Source organism: Bos grunniens, chromosome 5 (assembly GCF_055505025.1).
Source record: "Bos grunniens cultivar Pamir isolate PY7600 chromosome 5, Bosgru_T2T1.0, whole genome shotgun sequence".
Taxonomy (NCBI): domain Eukaryota; kingdom Metazoa; phylum Chordata; class Mammalia; order Artiodactyla; family Bovidae; genus Bos; species Bos grunniens.
In genome coordinates this window covers 84840624-84861523 of record NC_141169.1, presented here as the reverse complement: position 1 = coordinate 84861523, position 20900 = coordinate 84840624, and the positions used below count along the sequence as shown (strand labels likewise).

The following is a 20900-nucleotide window of genomic DNA, read 5'->3' as shown; positions in this document are numbered from 1 at the left end:
AGAGTTTAAACAGCCAAGTGGAGATTTAAAGAAAGGGCTAAGAGAATACAAAGCAAAGGAATGGGTGAGGTTCCCTTTTGATTCAGACAGTTCTGGAAGTTTTGACAGAGGAGATGTAATTTGGGCTGAGTTTTGACGCATGAGTAGGAGACTTCCAAATAAGGTTATTTCACCCAAAGACAAACATTTGACAGTACAAAGCATATTAAGGAACTTGTGATAGTTCAGTGCAACTAGGGCAATTGATGCCCATCGTCTGGTTGGGGGCAACAGGAGAAGGGGCAGAGTCAAGGGAAGTGAAACTAGAAGGGAAATTGAAGTTTTCATGACTTTTTCTTGTAATGGGTTGTCTCTAACTATTCTTTAGTGCCCTGTTGATATTGAAAGAGTTAACTGAGCTGGCAGTGCGGTCAATGCATGGGAAAGAAAGACTGGAAAAAGGCCACTGAGCAGGTTCTTGCAATAATCCAGGTGTGAGACGATAATACTTGGAACTAGGACAACAATTGTGAAAATGGAGAGGAGAGTTTGGATTTCATCAACCATTTATTGAGTGCTTACTGTATGCCAGGCATTGTGCTAGATGCTGAGCATACACTGACAAATACTGACTGGCTCTCCCCATGAAGAAGCTCATTGCCTAAGGGACAAAGGTTATCACACCTGGCAAAGCCAATGAAGAATAGAAGTACTGGGGACCTTCAAGCCCTATGTACTGTAAATTCTATCATGGGTTGAAGTCTGAGGGTCGCAATCACTTCCTCGCAGGCTCAGTAGCCATCTGACAGCTGAGATAGAATCTTTGAAACTTACGTCTACAGGTTGCCTCAGGGGATGGGAAAATGCTCAGTCTAATTTTTAATTTCAAAGCAGGTATTTCAGTTTAGTGAACAATTTCTTTTAACCATAATTTGTAATCATTTGGACTAAGATGGAAATGATATTAATTCTATTGTTAGGGGAAATCTATTAACGCTTAAATACCGTATCTATAATGTTATTGCAACAATAAAATTCAATCAGCCTCCAAATCACTCCCAAGTCATTTCCCATTTGCAGGTATCAGGCTTTAACTGCCTTTGACTCTTTACCACTTGCTGGTGGCTCTGTGTCACCCAGGTGCTCAATAAGTGCTGAGGAAATGAACTTTAACATGCAAGGGTTGCTTTGAGAGGCCGTGTTCTGTTGTCTTTAGTGAGGTAATCAAGCTGAAATGCTTGCCAGAGATGTTCATTCATTCATCCAGCAAATGTTTATCTAAGATCAATACCTGTTTAGTAAAAAAAATAAAATAAAAGGCAAATAGGACTTTCCTGGTGGCACAGTGGATAAGAATCCACTTGCCAATGCAAGGGACTCTAGTAGATCCCTGGTCTGGGTGGATTCCACGCTGCTGAAGGACAAAGCCCCTGCACTCCACAACTACTGAAGCCTGTGTGTCCTAGGGCCAGCAAGCCGCAACTACTGAGCCTATGTGCTGCAACACTGAAGCCTGTGCACCTAGAGCCCAGTGATCTAGGAGAAGCCATCACAATAAGAAGGCCATGCAGCACAATGATGAGTGGCCCTGATCACTGCAACTATAGAAAGCCGGCTCGCAGCATCAACCAGTGCAGATAAATATTTATTTATTGCCAGGTACCATTTGGTAGTCATTCCAATAAATTATTGCCAGATACCATTCTTGGCATTAGACAAAGAGCTGCGAACAAAATAAAGTCCATGTTCATCCCAATGAGACAAGCAATGAACAAATTATATGTCTGTGTATTCATACAAATCCGTACATACATGATGTCTGGGTGATTCCTGCTATGAAGAAAAAAGAGCAAAAATAAAATGATAGATAAGTGGCATTTTATATATTGCCTACAGGCTGCTCAGGGGGAACCTCTCTGAAGAAGCTGGCATTTGAGCAAAGACCTAAAAAAACGTGGGGGTGCGGTTGGAGTCAACTATCCCCCTTCTGGGGATTGAGTGTTGCAGGCGGATGGATGAGGCAGTGCACACATTCTGGGAAAAGATCAAGCTTGTCCTGTTGGAAGAGCAGCAGCGAGGCTAGTAGGCTCCAAGAGGTGAGGGAAGGGAGAGGGGAGGGGAATTTTGCCTGGTATCTTCCTAAGTACCAACTGAAAAAAATCCAGTGCAGTGAGAGATATGATCTCTAGAGGCCATAAATAATAATTGGTTGGCAAATGCCTGGAAACTTACAAGGCTTCATTGCAAGTTTTGAGCACCATGATGGGTGATGAATGTCTATGAGTCACTGCTATATAGCCAATGCTTGGCATATAATTAAGAGCTTGATAGATATTTGTTGACTGAATGTTCAAAATCTACCTTTGCTTTTTCAACTTTCAGAGTATTACTGATAACTAAGCTGTCTCCTACAAACACTTTGGGTGGTACAGAAGTGTTATTCAAATTCAACCTGCAAGACATTGCGCATACATATCATTAGGAGGCAAACAACCATGAATTTGTTCTGTGAATGTCTGTTTGCTCACAGCAGTCTGCCTCCAGGGTGGCACTCAGTGTGCCCTTTACTCTGGAGAGTTCACAACCACTCTAGCACGTCTTAGCAAATACTGGCACCTGACTTGTCCAAATATTATTGGCAACCCCCGAGCTCACTTTCCATCACATGACCCGAACCAAATCTGCAAAGGGGTAGTGAGGCTTCTCTATCTTTGTAACACTGCCGAGTGCACCCGCTTGGCCAAAGGGCCTCAACGAACTCCACATTCCTTCAGAGGAATTACTCACTTTAGATCCTTTATAAACATGCACGTTTCCAGACGTGTTACAAAATCAAGTTACTGAGATCACTTCAAAAAGCCGAAGGGTGAGACTTGCTCATTTTTCCTAACAGAAAGCGTTTCTAAGTAATTTTGGAAAATATAACATAAAACCCATCCCCCAGCCCCTGAATAATTTCCTCCACTTTACTGCACCCTGCAGAATCCTTTAGAGCCACAGAATCACTCCTTTTACTTTACACCTTGCCTGGAAAGTCCCAATATATTTATCACAAATAAATCCCCTACTGATTAATTAATGAGAATTCAATTTGCAAAACTGAGACCAATGAAAGATGCTCCCCCCAAACTCCGCCCCCCCCCCAACGTTCCCCCCGCCACTGCCAGAGGTTTCTCCAACAAGACGTGCCCAGGTCAGGCCAGGGTCTGGCCCGCGTCCCGGCGCCGCCGGGTGTGTCACAGGGTGTTACCCCCACCCCCTAGCTTGTCACTTCCCCCGGCTGCGGCCAGTCCAGGCATGAAGTTCCCGCCCCCAGGCCCTCCTGGGCGGCTGTCGACCTTCCTCTAACCCGCTCCCGGCAGGGCTGCTCGGAAACTGCTGTGTCAGAATGGTTCGAGGAGCGCGGAGTCACAGCCAGCTTTAATTCGGGAGGAATGACTACCGCGGGCCGGCCCGCTAGGACTCGGAGAAGCAGGGTGCGGCGCAGCTGTCGGGAGGGCGCGTCCTCGTCCCCGTCCCCGTCCCCGCCCGACCGCCTCGCCCAACCCTCTGCTCTGCCCTCGGCCGGACCGCCCTCCAGTCCACCCCAGCCACCCGCCGGCTCCCTCGAGTCCCTTTCTTCTGGGGGTAGAGGGGGAGAGGGAACGGGGTCCACCGCGCACGCGCAGAAGGCAGCGCGCCGGAGTCTCCAGGTCCCCGCCCCGCCCCCTCTCACGTGCCGAACAGCGTGCGCCGCGGCATGTGCGCGTGCACGTGACAGCGCCGCGTCCGGCCCAGGATCCCTCACCCGGCTCGGCTGTACTTTGAACCCGGGCGTGGGAGGGGGGAGAGAAGGGGGAGGGGGCCCGGAGGAAGGAAAGCCAGGCGGGGACGGGAGGGGGAGACAGGCCTCCGGGAGAATGATATCATCGGCCGATTTATCGCTAGGCAACCTAAGAATGCGTCTCTCTTTCCAATCCTGGAGCTCCTTGAAGATCTGCCGGCTGATGACATTATTCCCCTCTTGCTTTAACTCCCCCCACCACGCCGCGCTCGAACGGCGATTTCATAACTAGAGTTGGTTTTCCAGTTTTTAAATGAGTACGTTTCCAACACAGAGCTCAGAAATAGGTCCTTTATCGCGCCCACTTGTATCTGCAGAGCTCGCCAGGGTGCGGGTGGCTAGTCGGGTTTCTTCACCAGTTTGGTCTCATGCGGACCACACAGCTACTTTATAGCTGTGCAGATAAGCCCCGTTAAGACACATATATACTCGAAAACAAAACTCCGCTTAAACCACCGAAAGAGAAGCCGGTGTCTTTAAAACCCCCTGTCAGAGGGAATTTTATAATTACTCGAAGTAACTGAGGTCTTCAGAAATTTAATCCAAACTGCAGTCCCCCTGTCAAAACTAGCTTCTGAAGCACTGCTTGAACCTGTAAAGCCGCATGTGAAAGCCAAGTTTTAGAGTTACCTGGTGGATACTCAGCATTTGACAGTGTATATACACGTGCATACCCGTATTTAAGAGACTTCAAATTGAAACCGTAAAGTTGTGAAGTGAAGTGAAAGTCGCTCAGTCGTCTCTGACATTTTGTGACCCCATGGACTATAAAGTCCATGGAATTCTCCAGGCCAGAATACTGGAGTGGGTAGCCTTTTCCTTCTCCAGGAGGTTTTCCCAACGCAGGGATCGATCCCAGGTCTCGCGGCATTGCAGGCGGATTCTTTACCAGCTGAGCCACAAGGGAAGAGGGAGATCTTCCCTAAAAGTACCTTCTCTTCCCTTCCCTAAAAATACCCTATAAAAACTGTAGCAAATCAGCCTCTTTTCTACTTACTCAATTCTAAAGATTCTCTCGGTCCAGATGCTTGGCTTAACTTGATCCCTTCTTTCATGGAGAAACTTTAGAATCACTAGGTACAGAGGGGTAGAGACAGAGGTGGTAAACTCACCAGATGATGTCGGGACTTCTAAACCAAGGAGGAAACCTTTCTGGATGTCTCCAAAGTGAGTAGACAGCAAAACTGTATGGTTCTATGTAGGGTATGTTGAAAATTGTTTTTCCAGAATTTCGCCATCATAATTATCGCATGCTCTTATGACATAATTTGAAAAGGCTATCACCGTGCTAATCTTCCCTTGTTCACCAAAAGCATATAGTCTGCTTCTTATGACCTCAAATGGACTGGCTTACCTCATTTAAAGAGAAAACCTCAGCCTGTCGCCTCCTAATTACTATACTATAGGATAATGGTGTAAAGAACAGTGGATTTAAAACCAAAAAATCTGGTTCTAGTCTTGGTTCTGCCACTTACTGAGCTACCTGACCTCGGATTAGTTGGCTGCTTCAGCTTTGTCCCATAGGTTTGGAAAAACAGGCTTTAGGATTCTTGTTTCCCTCTTGGGCTCCTTTCTCTTATTTCCCCTTTGGGTACTGAGTGGAGAACATGGATCATCATGCCCCTACCTGTAGGGGAAGAAGTCATCCTTAGTTTCTTTTTAAGATGGATGGGTGAGGTGAGACAGAGCTGCTTGCCAGGTACTATTTTTCTCCCCTCTACTTCATTAGATATTATCAAGTTATGAATACTATTCTTTGCAGTAGGAAATATCATGACCCTGCCTCAATCCCACCAAATGGCCCAGATCCTCAGGAGATGATGGTGAGAGTCAGTATGGCAGTCAAGTTAGAAAGAGACTTGAGAAGTTAGGAAGTACTTACTCAGACCTCAAGTCAGATGTAACCAATTAAACAGTCCTGGTCGATGGACTTACTCTCCTATTGCTTCTGTAAAACCCAGCTACTTTTTAAGGTCTTCTCTGGTCCACCCAAATGAAGTTAGCAACCTTCACCTGCAAGTATTATAATCATGGCTACAGAGCACTTGCTATGTTGCCTTGTAATTTATTTTAGTGTAGGTCCGTCACCCCTAGTAGACTTTGAGATCCTGAGATCATTCATCTTTAATCTTCCAGCTCTTACCACAGCACCTCACACACAGTAGGAGAAAACAAATACCCGGAACCCCATGTCCACTATTTCTTGAATAAGTAGGCTCAAGGAAAAAGGAGTCTGTTGCAATCCACACACAAGGAGTCTAGAACCTCTCAAGGCTCTCCAATGGGCATGTCTAAATTCAGAGGCAGCATCAGGGCCTACGTGTCTTCCCTGTCAGTTCCCAGAGTGCTTTAGCTAGACCTGCCAACCAAGATATCCAAAACCCAGAGGCAGAGGAGATGGTACACCAGAATCAGGGGCCAGAGTCATCCATGAATCAAAATGCAGGATCAGTTTTCACTGAAGGCCATTGATCCCCTATTCCTATCAACCTGAGGGAAAGAGTATTCATCAAATCAAATAATTGGCTTCTGGCATTGGAATTTATTTTGTAGTAGCTTTAAAATAAAACCATTTTTATGTAATAAAATGATTAAATATATAAAGTGTTTGAAGGCTTTTGCATAAGTGTTTCTGATATGGAATATTGCTGAGAATGTGAAAGTTAAAGGAAATAAATTGGCAAGATCAACATGTCATTGATTCTACAAGTTCACAGAATTTAGAGAAGTGCCCCTCAGGTATTCTGTTAGAATGTATTTATTCTCATTTTATACGCATTTCAAAGGGTGTGGTTTTGGTTAAATGGTTTCCCGGGCCACAGTAATTCAGAAGTAGCAAATTAGATAAGACTTGGAAGCAGAGGCTCTGACACATCAAGAAGTGAAGCTGGTAGCCTGACCCTGAGTAAAGAGACTGAAAAACCTATAAAAAAGCAGATATAAGGACTCAAAAAGGAATTTAGTGCAGGTGCCAGTCTTCCCAGATGATATTTGTAGTGCAAAAGTGGTTTATAATGATGACCCTGAATTATTGAGAAAGGTTAACTACAGATAAGGTATTTCTTTCTAAGATACGTGTAACATATTTTATTAAGCTTTTCACTGAAATACTAAAGAAAAAATAAAGAAAAGATAGACAGTGTTGGCACCTGAACGCAGAAGCTTCTGTTTCCTCAATCATTGTTTCATGGGGCACATATCATTCCCTGAAGTCACATAAATTGGACATCACTTAGTTCAAGATTTTAAACCATCAACTTTTATAAAGGTTTAGTTTTACATTTGTTCAGAGTTTTCAATATGGAATCACTGAACAAGTGCAAGAAACCTAATTTTAAGACAAACATCCAATTCCTTTCCTGGAGCTTTTTTTTTTTTTAAGTACATGCTGCACATGTTTTTTTAGTATAAATCCCATCCTAATCATAGAAAATATGTGATAATTTTCCATGTCAATCCCCTGTTAAATTCTATGAAAAACTGGAACTTACACTGGACTTAAGCATGCACTGTATGGGGAGTTACGCATCCTCACGGGGGTTTCCCAGGTGACCCTAGTGGTAAAGAATCCACCTCCCAATGCAGGCAGTGCAAGAGACGTGGGTTCGATCCCTGGGTCAAGAAGATCCTCTGGAAAAGGAAATGGCAACCCACTCCAGTATTCTTGCCGGGAGAATGCCATGGACAGAGGAGCTTGGTGGGCTACAGTCCATGGGGTGACAAAGAATCGGACATGACTGAAGTGACTTCACACACATATGCACTGTATACCCATTTGGACTTATTTAAAACAGCACAGTTAGAACAATGGGTGGGCCTAAATACTGATCTGAGGGTCTAATAGGTTAAGAATTTTTGTTGAATGAAAAACATCAGATTGCTCTCTGAAGTAAAACACTATTATCACAATAATATAGCCAACTTTTGGCATTACAATGGGCTTAATTTGCTCATGAGGGCTCTGTTCATTTCTGTCTAAAGTAAAAAGTCCTGCCTAGTCTGTACAGCCTTGTCTTCTCAGAATCTCTACTCGAGTTCATCTCCCATGAAGAGGTTCAGAATTGACCTGTGACCTGTGACATGGGCAGGAACAGCCTGAGGCTTGACATACTTTTGAAAAAACCTCAGGTAATGGGCAATAACAAAAGTTGTGGACTGTATGGTTAGTAACAGAGAAGAAAATGAGAAATAGTTTTCACAATGCTAGAAACTAAATTCTAGCCATACTTTTGAGAGCTATTAAAATATAGTTCCTAGTGCCTTATAAATGTGCTTAGTCCTTTGGGGTAGGAAAGGATTTTTATCAGTTCAATATGAACTTTGCTAAGAGCTCTGTGTATGTAAAATTAATTGATATAATACTATATGTGTAAAAACATTATTGACCCAAGATTCATATTTGTCATATATTGAAAAATCACATATACTACAAAGGATCTAGGCTAAACTTCACAGCAATAGGTATAGAATCCTCTTCAGCAAATTATGACGACTTGTCTTTTGGTTCATTAAAATAAATCAATGACTAAAATAACATTTTTCAGATGCAGTACAGATAATATTATTTTGCAACTCTATCCTCAGCAGCTTTATCTTATTACCATGCTAGTATAAAGGCATTTGAAATAAAAATCTAATCTCTAAAATCTGATCTAACCCTAAGGTTTTTTATTACACCAAAACTATACAAATGCCAACATTTTATTATCCTGACTTACTTTGCATCTCTTTTGGCTATAAAACAGATTATTACAACATGTCATTAACATGTAGCTCGAAGTATTCAAAATGCTATTTTTTCCTTTATTTTGGTTTAGACAGAATATTTTTTTAAAGTTCAATAAGTTAAAATGCTCAAAAATCCTACATAGTTTTGCAATGTTAATATTTGTTTCCTTTGTTCCTGTGGCTTATTTGAATGCTGCCCAATCAAATTTGGTTTATTTGGTTCAAGATGCTGCAGTGGGAAGGAGTTCACTGACTGGGGAATACAACAGATCTGGCCTCTAGTGCTAGCTCTAGGTAGCTGTGTGACCTTGGGCAGATATCTGATCTCTCTGGGCTTCATTTCTATTTAAAATGCAGGGGGCTGGACAGCTGTTCTCTGAGCTTCCTTCCGGCTCCACTTTCTATGACTTGCAGTTTGGCTGCCATAAAGTCAGCAGAGGGAGCACTTTTTCTACATCTCATAAATTTTGACTATTATTTCAATACCTCTAAAAAATCAAGGGGTTTGTGACCATTATTGAAACTAGATATTGACAATCCTTCACACAGTTGGTGTCAAATCTAAATCTGATTATAAACTTGAGAAAAGTCTAGAAATAATTATTTCTCTTACTTGAATTCCATAATAAAGTCCCACGAGAGACTTACTTTATAAAGCTTAAGAAGCTAAAATATACCGAGAAATTAGCCACTCCTAAGTGGTACAGTATTTATATAGGACCCAGTGAAAGAGAAACACCAGGCCATATATCAGAGGCTATCTGGTGTCAAAGATGAAAAGGGAAACACACCTCAATCATGAAAGCATTAGAAAACTGGGTGTGACATAAACAAACTAGGTGACTGACTGATAGGTTTTTCTTTTGCACTTTTCATGTAGATACATTGGGAACAAGCAAGTAGATACAGCTAGAACCTGGAGGCTTGCAAGACATCTGAAATGAGTGATATCAAGCCACAGACAAAGTTGGGTATCTGAGAACCTCAATGACGTTCATCCCTGTATTCCTAGATATCTTACAACTAATCAAGCGTCCCTTATGCCTTTTTAATTATTAGACGATCTCATAGCATACATATATTAAAGTTTTTATTCCTTAGTAAGAATTTTAAAATCACAAAATAGCATGGCAATATTTATTTTCGGTAATAGAATTTATGGAGTGCTGAAAATACTAGAATATAAAGATGATTTCTAGTTTATCTTCACATACTAAACTTTTCTAAACCAGCTGGTTTCTTGCAGACAGTATTTATTTTTTTTAATAATTTAAGACAGCATAAGCTTGTACCAAGCATAAGCATTATAACAAAAGTGCAACTTTTCAGCAAGTCCTCCCCCAAAGATATTTGAACTCAAAATATCATTAGCACTTATTTTCTCCCTACAAAAATAGCATGTCAGACATCATTAATTGGATGTATTAACAACTATGTACATAAGAGCCACCTTGTAGGCTAAGAGTTTAACGTTGTTTAAACACAGCGTTTGAGGCAAACAGTAGCAACAGCAGCAGCAAATGCACCAAACGGACTGAACGACCCAGATATTTTCTTCACTCATAGTCAGACTGTTGTGTCTCACCCCTTACATAACATTCAAGTGAGATTTCTCACAGTGCTACCTTGGCAACACACTAAAAATATCTAGACAAGGTCTTGGTTTAAGCCTTATTAAAAAAGCTTTCTTTGTGATTATCTAGTATCTGGTTTGGTCTCCAGAAAATACATAGACTTGGGAGATAGGAAGGCCTCACAGGGCTCCATTCCACATGTTTACTGCATTTCCAAAGGAAACTGTCCATTCCTTCCTCCTCCACTTTTGTGAATTAACAGAATATAGGATAAATCAGTTTGGACTTTTTAAAGTTCAGTGCACATTCTGTTTTTTTTTAACAGGAAGATGATACAAACTTAGAAACATGATGGATTAAATAATGACAGGGTAAGAACAGAGGCACTCAATTTCACATATATATCTATATATATGAAATTAAGATGAGTTAATAGATTCACGGTCAATTTCTCAATAAAGTGCTAGCAAATGTACTGAGAATGACTCTGGCCTTCCTCATCCATCTCTTTCCCTGACTTAGTTCCGACCATGGCCCAACTCCGCATCTCTTTTAAACGAGTGCAAGTACTAAGTAAGAGACACCACTCAAACTACTTCAGAATGGGTTGCAACGCGAGCGCCTGCACTCTCACCTCTTCCTCTTTGACAAATGCACGCCTTTAAAAAAGCTAAACATTATAAAATACTGGAGTAAGTCGAATTCGAAAAGGTCCTCCTTGTGCCTGTGGAAAACCTCCTAAAGCAGGCAGGACAGCTCTGAGACGCAGGCAGAGACCAGCTACCTGGGGTTCCACGTTACCTTCTCCTACCCTGGTTCAGAGAGCAGACCGTTCTCACTTCCTCGAGAATTCGGTTCTGTATTTTAAAAGAGAATGGAACGTGGCCTAAAAGAAGGCCAAACTTATTATGGGGAGTTCTTCAAAGAAAGAAAAGAATCGGTATTTAGGAGGTTCTTTGATAGCTGGTGGGGGAAAAAAGGGATGTAGGTGTGCGAAGGATAGTGGGCGGTGAGGGGTGAGCAAAACAGGAACTCCACATGTACACAAGACACCTGTGTTGTTGTGTTGGGTTTTTTTTTTTTTTTTTTTTAAAGCCTGTCGTGCATCTCTTACACTTCCTCCCTTAAAAACGTTAAGGGTGTTTTAACTTATTAATATTATTATTCCGCGTGAACCCTGGTCCCCTCTCAAGTGGAGCACGGATTCAAAGGGTTTCCTTTGCTGGCTGCGAGGGATCTTCCTGAGCAGAGCTCTCCGGGTTCCCGGGCTCGCGAGCGCCGGCGAAGGGCAGGTGGGTGCGGCCGTGCGGGTGCGCGGGGTGCAGAGCCCCAGGGGGCGCCACCTCGTGTGGCAGGAGGGTCGCGGCTGCGGCGGCGGCCGCCGCCTTCTCGGGAGGGGGCGACAACACGGAGGACAGGCAGGGGAAGGCGGCGGCGGCGGCCGCGGCCGCGGCGGCAGCGGCGGCGGCGGCCGGAGCAGGGATGCCGGGGTACAGCAATGGAAACGGGGCGGCGGCCGCCGCCGGGTACAGGTACTTCTCCAGGCCGCTCTTGTCCAGGAAGGGCTGCACGTAGGCGGCGGCCGCCGAAGGCGAGAGGAAGTAGAAGGGCAGGCAGAAAGGGGCCGCGGCGGCCGCCGGCTGCGCGAAGGGCGCGCCCCCGCCTCCGCCGAACGCCACCAGCGAGCTGAGCAGGGCGGCGTCGGGTCTCAGCAGCGCGGCCGCAGCGGTCGGGTCGGGCCCCAGGAGCGCGGCCGCCGCCGCCGCCGCGCCGCCCCCCGGGCCGCCGCCGCCGCCGCGGGTATCCAGCCTCATCCTCTTGGGCGCTGGCGAGTCCTCCCCGGGGGGCTCCTGCTTAATGGTGACGCGGCTCGCCCCCGCGCCTTTGCCCTTCTCGCGGTCCGGCCGGGCCTCGGCCTCGCCACCGTAGCCGCTATCGGTGTCCGTGTCGTTCTCGGCGGCGGCGAGCTCGGAGCTGGGCTGAGTCCGCTGGATGACCGGCACGCAGTGGGCGAGGGGCTCCAGCTTCTGCCCCGCGCGCTCCAGGCAGGGGGCGGCCCCGGAGCCGGCGGGGGCGGCCGCCGTGGGCGCGCCGGTGCCTTTGCTCAGAGGAACCTGTTGAGTCAACAGCTGCGGGGTGGGCAAGAACTGGGTGGCCACGGCGTGCAAGTGGTTGATCAGCTGGACACACCGCGGCTCCCTGGGCGTCCAGCTCTCAAACCGGGCGAGGTATTGCAAGACTTCTTTGGCGCATGTTTGAAATCCCGAGTGGAACGCATCCAAGTCGGACTGAATGGGCGATTTCAGAGATCGTTCCCCTAGGATGAGGAAGGGGTGGGGGGCGGGGGAAGGGAACAGAGGAATGAAGGCAAGAAGAAAAATACCGACGTTGAAACATCTGCTTATCACGTGGGCCCTGCACTGACTAAAGTGATCTCGGTTTTTCCTCTGTATTCGAATGATATTATCCACCGGTTGCCGAGGGGTGGGAGGAGTAGGGGGTGGCGGGGGGGGGGGGGTGGGGAAGCAGGGGGGGCGCTCTAGTCCCAGCTGAGAAACTAAAGTGGAGAGGGCGCAACCACCACTTTAAATAAAAATCTGATTCCTCCGAATTCTGCTGGAAGCCTCTAGGATGCGTCGGGAAGTGGGCACTTTCTAATGAAGGGAAAGTGTAAGCAATTTAACAAATGAAAGTGAGCCCTGGGAAGGAGGTGGAGGTGGGGGAAGAATCTTAACACTGCTCCTCTGTGGGTTGCCCTGCTTCATCGGGGGTGGGTTGGCCTCCCTGAACTGACTTACCATTCTGTAAAGCAATTATCTTCTGATGTTGCTGCTCCGTTAAGGCTGTCAAAGCTTTTAAGTGTTTCAAAGTTAATTCCAGGACTACAGCTTTCTCCAGATGCCCCAGAGTCTGCAATGATGCAAAAAAGAAGGGAGCACTTGGTTACTTAAAAACATACATTTGGCTTGACTGGCTCTCCATTTGGCACAGCAACTTAAGCAAATACTTGAAAGAAGTACTATTCCTTTACTTCTTGAGTTTTCCACCATACAGGTTATAAATGATTTCTTGCCTTCAGTTGTGAACACCTACTCTTGAGTTTGCAGGAAACTCTACACTATAGCACAAGTTGTAAGGCATGTGATATTTACATTTATTCTTATATCTCTTGGGAGTGGTACCAGGCTATTAACACGACCCCCGAGAACAGCAAAGAATAAAAATGTGCATCTTACTGTCAACTTTAGATGTTCAGGCAGTAAGTCTTTCAGCTGAGCAATGCATTCATTAATTCGGTCTCTTCTTTTCTTTTCTATTAATCTGTGCGGTAATTTGTAGGTATCCTACAAATATGAGAGTCATGGAATAGAAAAAACGATAAGCTAAATATTCACTTACTGGATATAACAATACTGCCCCCCCCCCCCCAATACTATGTGAGAAACTATGCCCAAGACACCTCTTTCCTCTGGGCTTTTCTGAAATGCAATTTAAATTCAGGTATGATGTTTAATCTCCCCCTGAGAGTATCCAGCAAACCACTTAAAATTCACAGTTGGGGAAGCTCAAAGGCTGGAATATATTTGCGGGCAGAGCTTCCCTGTGAAATCAATGGCCCTAATTAACTACCCAGGCAGGTTATGGGGAACATCGGAAACTACACTTACCTTGCTATCGTCTCGCTTCATGCTCCTTTTGGGCTTACACATATACAAAGAGGGATAATCCAGTCTGCAAAACAGAAATCAGCATCAGGCACCCATTCGGGGAGGGGCTCTACCCTCGCCCGCTCCATACCACTTTCTGGAGAAAAAAAAAAATTCAAACTGAAGCCTAGACAGATATTCGCAAGGGTGCGTGCACCTTACCCTATAAAATCTCTATGTTCCAGTAACTGTCTCTCTTGCAAATGAGGAATTCCTTCGTCCATGTTCAACCGCTGTCCGTTTCCTCTGTTTCGATTTTTGGGGTTTATAATCTGTGGGACGGTAGCTTTGGGAGATCTTGGGGGATCTGTAGATCTCCAGTCTCTCTCTTTCTCTCTCTCCCTCTTCAGTGCAGTGTTGAAAGTGTGAAGCAGTTGGTCCCCCCCTCCCGCCGCGCTTGCTCTCTCGCACACACACGCACACACACGCACGCACACTCGCGCCGGCCCCACTGCGCTGGTAGTTTGCTCTCACTCCGGGCAGTGTTTGGCCACAGGGCACGCGCGTCGCCGGCCAGACCAGCACCCAGCTCACGTGCGGAACGTACCATCCGCGGTCCAGCCCGGAGGGGGGCGGGGGAGGAGGGGCCGGGCCGGGAGGGGGCGCAGGGAGCAGGCTGCGAGGGGAGGCGAACGGCGGGAGGGGGCGGGGACACCTGATCAGGGCCACCGGAAAGGAAAAACAACTTCAGCCAAGCTATTCATCTTCCCGAGGGCGGTGCAGTCAGCTGGGGAGTGGGAGGGGGCGCCGGGGGTGCGGGGCCGCCGGGGCTTCCTCGCCTCGGAAGTGCGACTCCCTCCACCCGTCCGTCATGACGGTTCAGGAACGTGAACGTGGCTTTTTGCCTTTCCACCGACTGTGCTGTTGGTTTGGACCAGAGAAAGGAAAGAGAAAGAGAATTCGCGGTGGGTCAACTTCAGTCCCAGAGGACAATTTGGAAACTTGTTTGCTCACCGCTGGGCGGCCTGGGTAGGGGGGAACCCCTTATAGCCGTGATTGGAGGTTGTCCCGAAAAGGGACAATTTGAAATCCGCTCCCTGAAAGATTTAAGATAAATGCAACTGTAGCCACTAGGACAGAATGTCGCAACCCGAGTGTCTTTCGGCCACACGGTGTCCCTGGGCCACCCAAACTTCCCGCAGCTGCCGGAATTGCGGTGCCACTAGTCACAGCCGCAGATGACGACGTTCGGGGCCTCAGGCGCTCCCGGAGGGACGCGGCGGGGAGGGAGGGGAGAGGATGGGGTGGCAAGAGAGGGGCGACGGCGGAGAAGCAATGCAGCAGTATCGTTCGCGGGCTCAACTCTGCCGCCCCTCCGCGTCTCGGGTGGCGCTGCGTGCTTTCCCCGCCCCCTCCCCCCGCGTGTGATAAGCGTCTCCGGGAGTGTGCAGAGCCCACGTTTACTACCGCTGGCACCTCCAAAGCCTCCCTCCTTAATCCTGTCTCCAACGGGTACCAGCACAGGGCCAGCAACGTGATCCGACCTGCCGCGGCTGCCACATCACTGCGCGGGGAACCCGTGCGCGCGCGCGCTCGCCCTGCAGCCGCGGCGCTCGGCGCGGGGAAAGCACAGGCCAGCGGAACAGGGCTACCTTTCCCCAGAGCCGTCCCGGGAGCATGACTCACTGCTAGTGAGAGTTACCCGGAGGTGCCCGCATTTGCGCAGCGGAGGGCCAGGGACCTTGGAGACGAAGCGTGGGGAAGCGCCTTCTGTGGGACCCCCAGGTCTCTGGCGCCGCTGCCGCCACTTGCGTCTGCCAGGGCCAGGATGGAGAGAAGATATGTTTATCTGTCTGTATACAAGTAGATCGATTTCAAACCCAACGTCTTTCCTTCCTGCATTCTCCCGGGTGATCCCCGAAACATTCGTTATTGCCAGTGGCACGTGAACCAAGGGGCGAAGCACGCTGAAATGCACGCGCACCCGGGCGCAGCAGGGACCGGGGCCGTCGCTACGTGTCCCCCGGCCCGCCCCGCCGAGCGCGGGTTCCGGGGACGGGTCTGGGTCGCGGGAAGCGGCGGCCGGGAGGTCACGTGTCTGCGGGAGTCGAGTCTCCTCCCCGCCTCCGGGAACCGCCGGGGCTGCGGCCGCGTTGCTGCAGTCTCCCGGGTCCTGGGCGGAGACGCGCCGCGTCTGGCTTCGTGACTCCGGCGGCGGCGGCGGCCCAGGCTCACCCCGGCGTGAACAGACGCTCGCGGCCCGTCCGCTCCGTTTGCCCAGAGGGCCCGCTAAGGTCTCTCGACTTCCTCCAAGAGGGAGGCGTATTTTGCACCAAACAGGCAATTTAATCATGATAATACTTTAAAAGTATTTGTTAAATACTGATCACATTTTTTATACCTAGAGCCAGCCTCTCGTTTCCAAGTGATTGGGTGATTAATTTCCTTTGGTGGGAAGGACAAATAGGTTTAAAAGCGGCATACCCTTGCGGCACTGTATCGTTTAGACAAAATAAGACCCCCCCCCCCTAAAAAAAAGAAGGGGGGGCGGGGAATGTTTCAAAGTGAATAATTTAAAAAAATGAAATACCAGCACCCCTTATAGGTTTCTGACGGTTTGGAGAAGGAAGAGGGTGTAAATATTTGCCCTAGAGCTAATTTTTCACTTGAAAAGGATGGTTGGAGTATTTAGGGAAAACGTAGTGAAGACTGCGTCTTGGCCTTGAGGGTAGAGCGGACCAGACGCAAGGCAGACAGCTTACCAGGACAAACCTTAGGGAGCTAGTCCGGGGCAGAATCTAAGGCAATAGGAAGAATTGGGAAGGAAGTCTGGCCGATCAGAGGTGTGTTAATTTTGGATGTAAACTTCCCCTAATTCAAAGACAGACAGGCCTTGCTGCAAATGAAGCCTTCCTGTCACCACTTTCGTCTCCCTCTCTTCCCTGTCTCTTCTGTTCCAACATTTCTGTTTTCTCTTTCACTTCTTTCCTTTTCTGATAGCTCAGGCTCTAAGTGGAGTCTTTTCTCATGTTTGGTCTCTTGTTACTCTCATTCCTCCATTTCTTCCTTTTTCATGCCCACCTTTTTACTCTTGTTTCCTTTTTACCTCCCCCCCCGCCCCTTGTATTTTTCTCTTCCTACCTTTCCCCTCATTAAATGTCTGCTTTACTCTTTCCCTGTAGCTTTTGCTGTCTTACTTCCTTTTGGTCTTTAAATTTCTCACCTCACTCTTCTTGCTTTTTCACTCCCCTTAAACTTAAATCCTACTCCTTTTCTTTCACAGACTTTTGCCCACTGGAACATCAGGCATCATTTAATGCCTCTGAATGTCACTTTGCTGCAAGGAGGGTGTAACAATAGCTACAAATATATAGCACTTACAATTAGAGTACTGGGCACCATTCTAAAGGGCTTTTAATGTAGTAACTCATGTAAGGTAGATACTATTATTGTCTCCACTTCTTAGATGAGAAAATAGACACATAGGGAGATAAAATATGCTCATGGCCCAGAGCTAGGATTTAAGCAGAGACATTGGGCTCCAATGTCTGCATTTTTCACTATTACCCCTGGATGTGAACAGTGAGGACAAGATCTAAATGTTAACTAGCAGTTTCAGGGATATTTCTTAATTTACATTAAGAGGGAGTGTGCACATTTGTTATTGTGTGTGTGTGTAGAAGAGAAATGGGAAAGGGAGAGACGTTAGTATTGGAGCCCATGGTAGAGAAAGTAAAAGTTATGAAAAAAAAAAGGAAGGGTGGCAGTCTTTAATCAGTAAGCGATTTCATTGGCATCTAGCCCCAAATGTATTGATTTAAACCCAAATATCTTAATTAATTGTCATAATTTGTTATAATTTCATACAGATGGACAGAGGAAAGTACAGCTAACTGTGACCAGCTGTTTACTTCCGCTGAGCAAACTAAGCTGAACTCTAATGTGATATCTCAGGTTAGTGATAGGGAAGTTCACCTGTGGTAAGTTTAGAAAAGGAAAAAAACTCCCCTAACAAAAGAACAGAAGACTAGAATGCCCTCTTTGGGTATGTTTAAAAATAGGTTGAGTCTTATCTTTTTAAGAAAGTTTAATACTGTCCTGCTGAAAGCCAAGAAGCTACAAGATGAGCTCAAAGCCCCTTTGAGCCTATAATTAAAGAGTTTTGTGCTGCTTTACTTTCAATTAAAGATACCCATCTTTCTCCTTTTAATGGTGGAGGGAGGGGGTGCTGCTGCTATTGCTTTTTTTTGGTTAAGTAGGGAAATCACTTAAAATCATTTGGGACTCTAATTAAAGAGAACACTTACTGCAGGTCCCACCCCTCTCCTGTCACCCCGGCCTAATTATTCTAAGCCCAACACTCATTATAGTCACCTTGTGACTTTGGAATGTCTTATGGTGTTTGCAAAGTCTTGAATTTCCAACAGAACGTGAACTCTCCAGAGAGGATTAGAGTTTCCATGGAGAATAGGTGTCCTATCTTTTTAGGATTCTACAAGGTTTGCCATTCTCCTGGAGCGGTGACTACGGTGTTTGGGACAAACCACCCCTCATCTCTAATGGCCTTTAAGGCCCCAGATCTGCCCAGGGGTGCGGAGCCTCCTGCCTGTCCTGCCGTAGAGGTGCACCATCAGGTGTGCAGAGGCCTTTCTTAATCACCTCTGTTTTGGTAGTGGACAAGAATTTGGTCATTCTATATCATTTTACATAAAAAAACCTTCATGAATCAGTTTAAGAAAATCGAAAAAGCATAGGCTTGATGCTAAAATCAAACTGGAGGCCACGGGGGCCATGGACTAGAGGGAGATGATAGATGAGGGATGTATGAAGCCCCTGGGAACTCCTCCTCTGGGCATGCACACTGCTCTCAGGGGAGAAAGGTTAGTGTTGTCAGGTACATCACAGGAAGACACACCACCTCATAGGAGCATCTAAGGAGGGAAAACACCACTGCTATTCACCAGAAGCCAAATATGACTTCACATCATTGATAATGCTTTTTGCTGAAGGCACCAGGTTTAAAATCTCAGAATAGAAGGCTGGGGTTTCTAGTTGCATCTTCAGCGAATTAGCACAAGTGCCTCTATTTAATTCATAGAAGAACTTCAGTCTTTCTGTAGGCTACCAATTAATGTGTCTTTGTGGTTGTAAACATACACATGAATCACATTTTATATATGCAGCACCACTCAAGAAGTCTATATACTTACTAGACTTTGCTTAGCACCATGGAGCAGGTAATATTAAATATAGGAAATGAATTTTATTACTACTGAAATTATCTGCAGAATTATTGAAATTGTTGAAATAATTATATGAAATTATTTTGTGCTTCTCACAAACACTCATGCATGTGGGCCTGAATTTAACATATGCTCAATGTTCCTGGAGTTCTTACATGCAAAAGACAACTAGAGGAGAGCCAAGCCTAAGACCACTGAGGGGGATCCCCCTGGCTCTTCTCTCCTTAAGTATCTGCCTGGTTCCTCCCTTGCCCAGGGGCTTCTCATACTAATAGAGACCAGAAAAGTAGAGTGAGAAGCAGATGACATATCCATAAGAATTTTCACAAAGTGATCACTGCCCGTTTCTGGGTTCTCAGGCCAGCTGGATAGTGCAAATAAGAGAAGCTGCATGAAGAGGGGACTTTTTAACTCCTGTGTTTCTTTTGTCACTGTTGGTGAAAATCCTTAGAAATTCTTCAAGAGATATATGTTTATGCTATTGTGTAAAACACAATAGGAATAAGATATACTAAATAGCCACTTATTTCACCTGCCCATTAAGGGCGTGGTTCTTGACTCAGTCTTCAGAGGGTGTCCACCCAATGCAGAGAGCTATCTATAATAGAATCTGGCACTTTTATAAAGGCAACAAAAGACTAGATTTAACTTACACTTAGAATTATTGGTATAAATTTTATTCAATAGTTAAAGCAAGAATTCATATATAATTATGAGAAAAATCATATGTTTCTAATATTATAGGTCTCATGCACAAGGAAACTAATGGCAACCTAAGCTAGGTGTGAGTATCAGTTAAGAACTGCATTTAAGCCAAAATAATAGCAGTTTAAACAAATGAGGAACTTCTTTCTCAATCCCTTAAAAGAAGTGTAGGGGAAAGGAGTCCAGGGGTAATGTGAAGTAGTAATAGTGTCGTCACTGTCCCAGACTTGTGTTCCATTCTACACCATCTTCAGGATTGCCTCATTGTCATAAGATGGATGCTGGAGCTCCTGCAGGGAGGGATTAAAGGGTGTTTACTAGCCGAGTCTCCTTTAAAGAGCTTTTCTTATAAGCTCCACCCATTGATTTCTGCTTTGTGCAATCCTATCCCTAGGGACTAGAAATACAGTTTTCTATTTAAGGCTCCCTTCAAAATGTAGGGAGTTTTTTTAGTAAAGAGGGAGTAGAGAAGATATTCAGTTGACACTAGCCATCTCTGTGGTGGTAACAACAAAAGGAAATGGCTTGTTCGAGTCCTTTTCATTTTTTCATCAGTGGGCCTTTTTTTCCCTCCACCATGCCGTATGTGTTGGCAATGTCCCTTTATTGTATAAGGTATTTAAAACCAATTTCAGAAAAATTTCAGTCTTTCCATATGCAATTGCACATACTTAACTAATTCCTTAAGCACATGGTCTCTACCATCTGTATTTGTAAGTTCTATTAATTGCAGAACTCTGCTTTTCTAGGGAGGGAATTTAAAGTGTTTGCTTTATTTACTTCCTTTAAAATGCAAATCACAGCTGCAGTGTTTTCTGGAAAACAATTGTCTTCCTTTTAAAGTAGTTGCATGTGTCCTTTTGCTCTGCCTTCTGCCCCAGGCATTTGAATTGAAGAGACTGAGAGCCACTGAACAAAAACTTCCAGCAGAAATTTACCTTCTGATGGTTCCCACCTGAAGGGAGCTAGGACTTTGCTTTTCCATCTACTTGGAGCCAAGTTGATATAGGATACTTTATATCAGAAGATTAGGAGAAGAGCTTTGTGACTGCATTGAGATTTGGAGCAGATGAGGGAGGAGAGAAGATGAGGTGAATGTAATAAGATGCGAGCAAGCAGGGCTAGTCTCTGAGACTGGAATCCGGAGGTGAATTCTGGAAGAGAATGCAGCTTTGGAACATTTTAGTGGACACGTATTAAG

General features: G+C 45.8%; 1 protein-coding gene across 4 annotated transcripts; it reads right to left on the bottom strand.

The window, feature by feature from the left end:
* Positions 1-9598: 9598 nt before the first annotated feature.
* BHLHE41 (basic helix-loop-helix family member e41) lies at positions 9599-15723 on the bottom strand. Of its 4 annotated transcripts, none has more exons than XM_086401657.1 (6): positions 15438-15723; positions 13974-14672; positions 13773-13836; positions 13341-13448; positions 12903-13014; positions 9599-12421 (listed from the first exon to the last, which is right to left on the bottom strand). In XM_086401657.1, exons 2-6 carry the CDS (start codon positions 14033-14035, stop codon positions 11310-11312), a joined length of 1458 nt encoding a protein of 485 aa, XP_086257783.1. In that variant the 5' UTR covers positions 14036-14672; positions 15438-15723; the 3' UTR covers positions 9599-11309. The 4 variants fall into 4 exon arrangements, with proteins under 4 accessions (XP_086257783.1, XP_086257786.1, XP_086257784.1 ...); XM_086401660.1 differs by having other exon boundaries at positions 15493-15625; XM_086401658.1 differs by having other exon boundaries at positions 15454-15595.
* Between the last annotated feature and the right edge of the window lie 5177 nt (positions 15724-20900).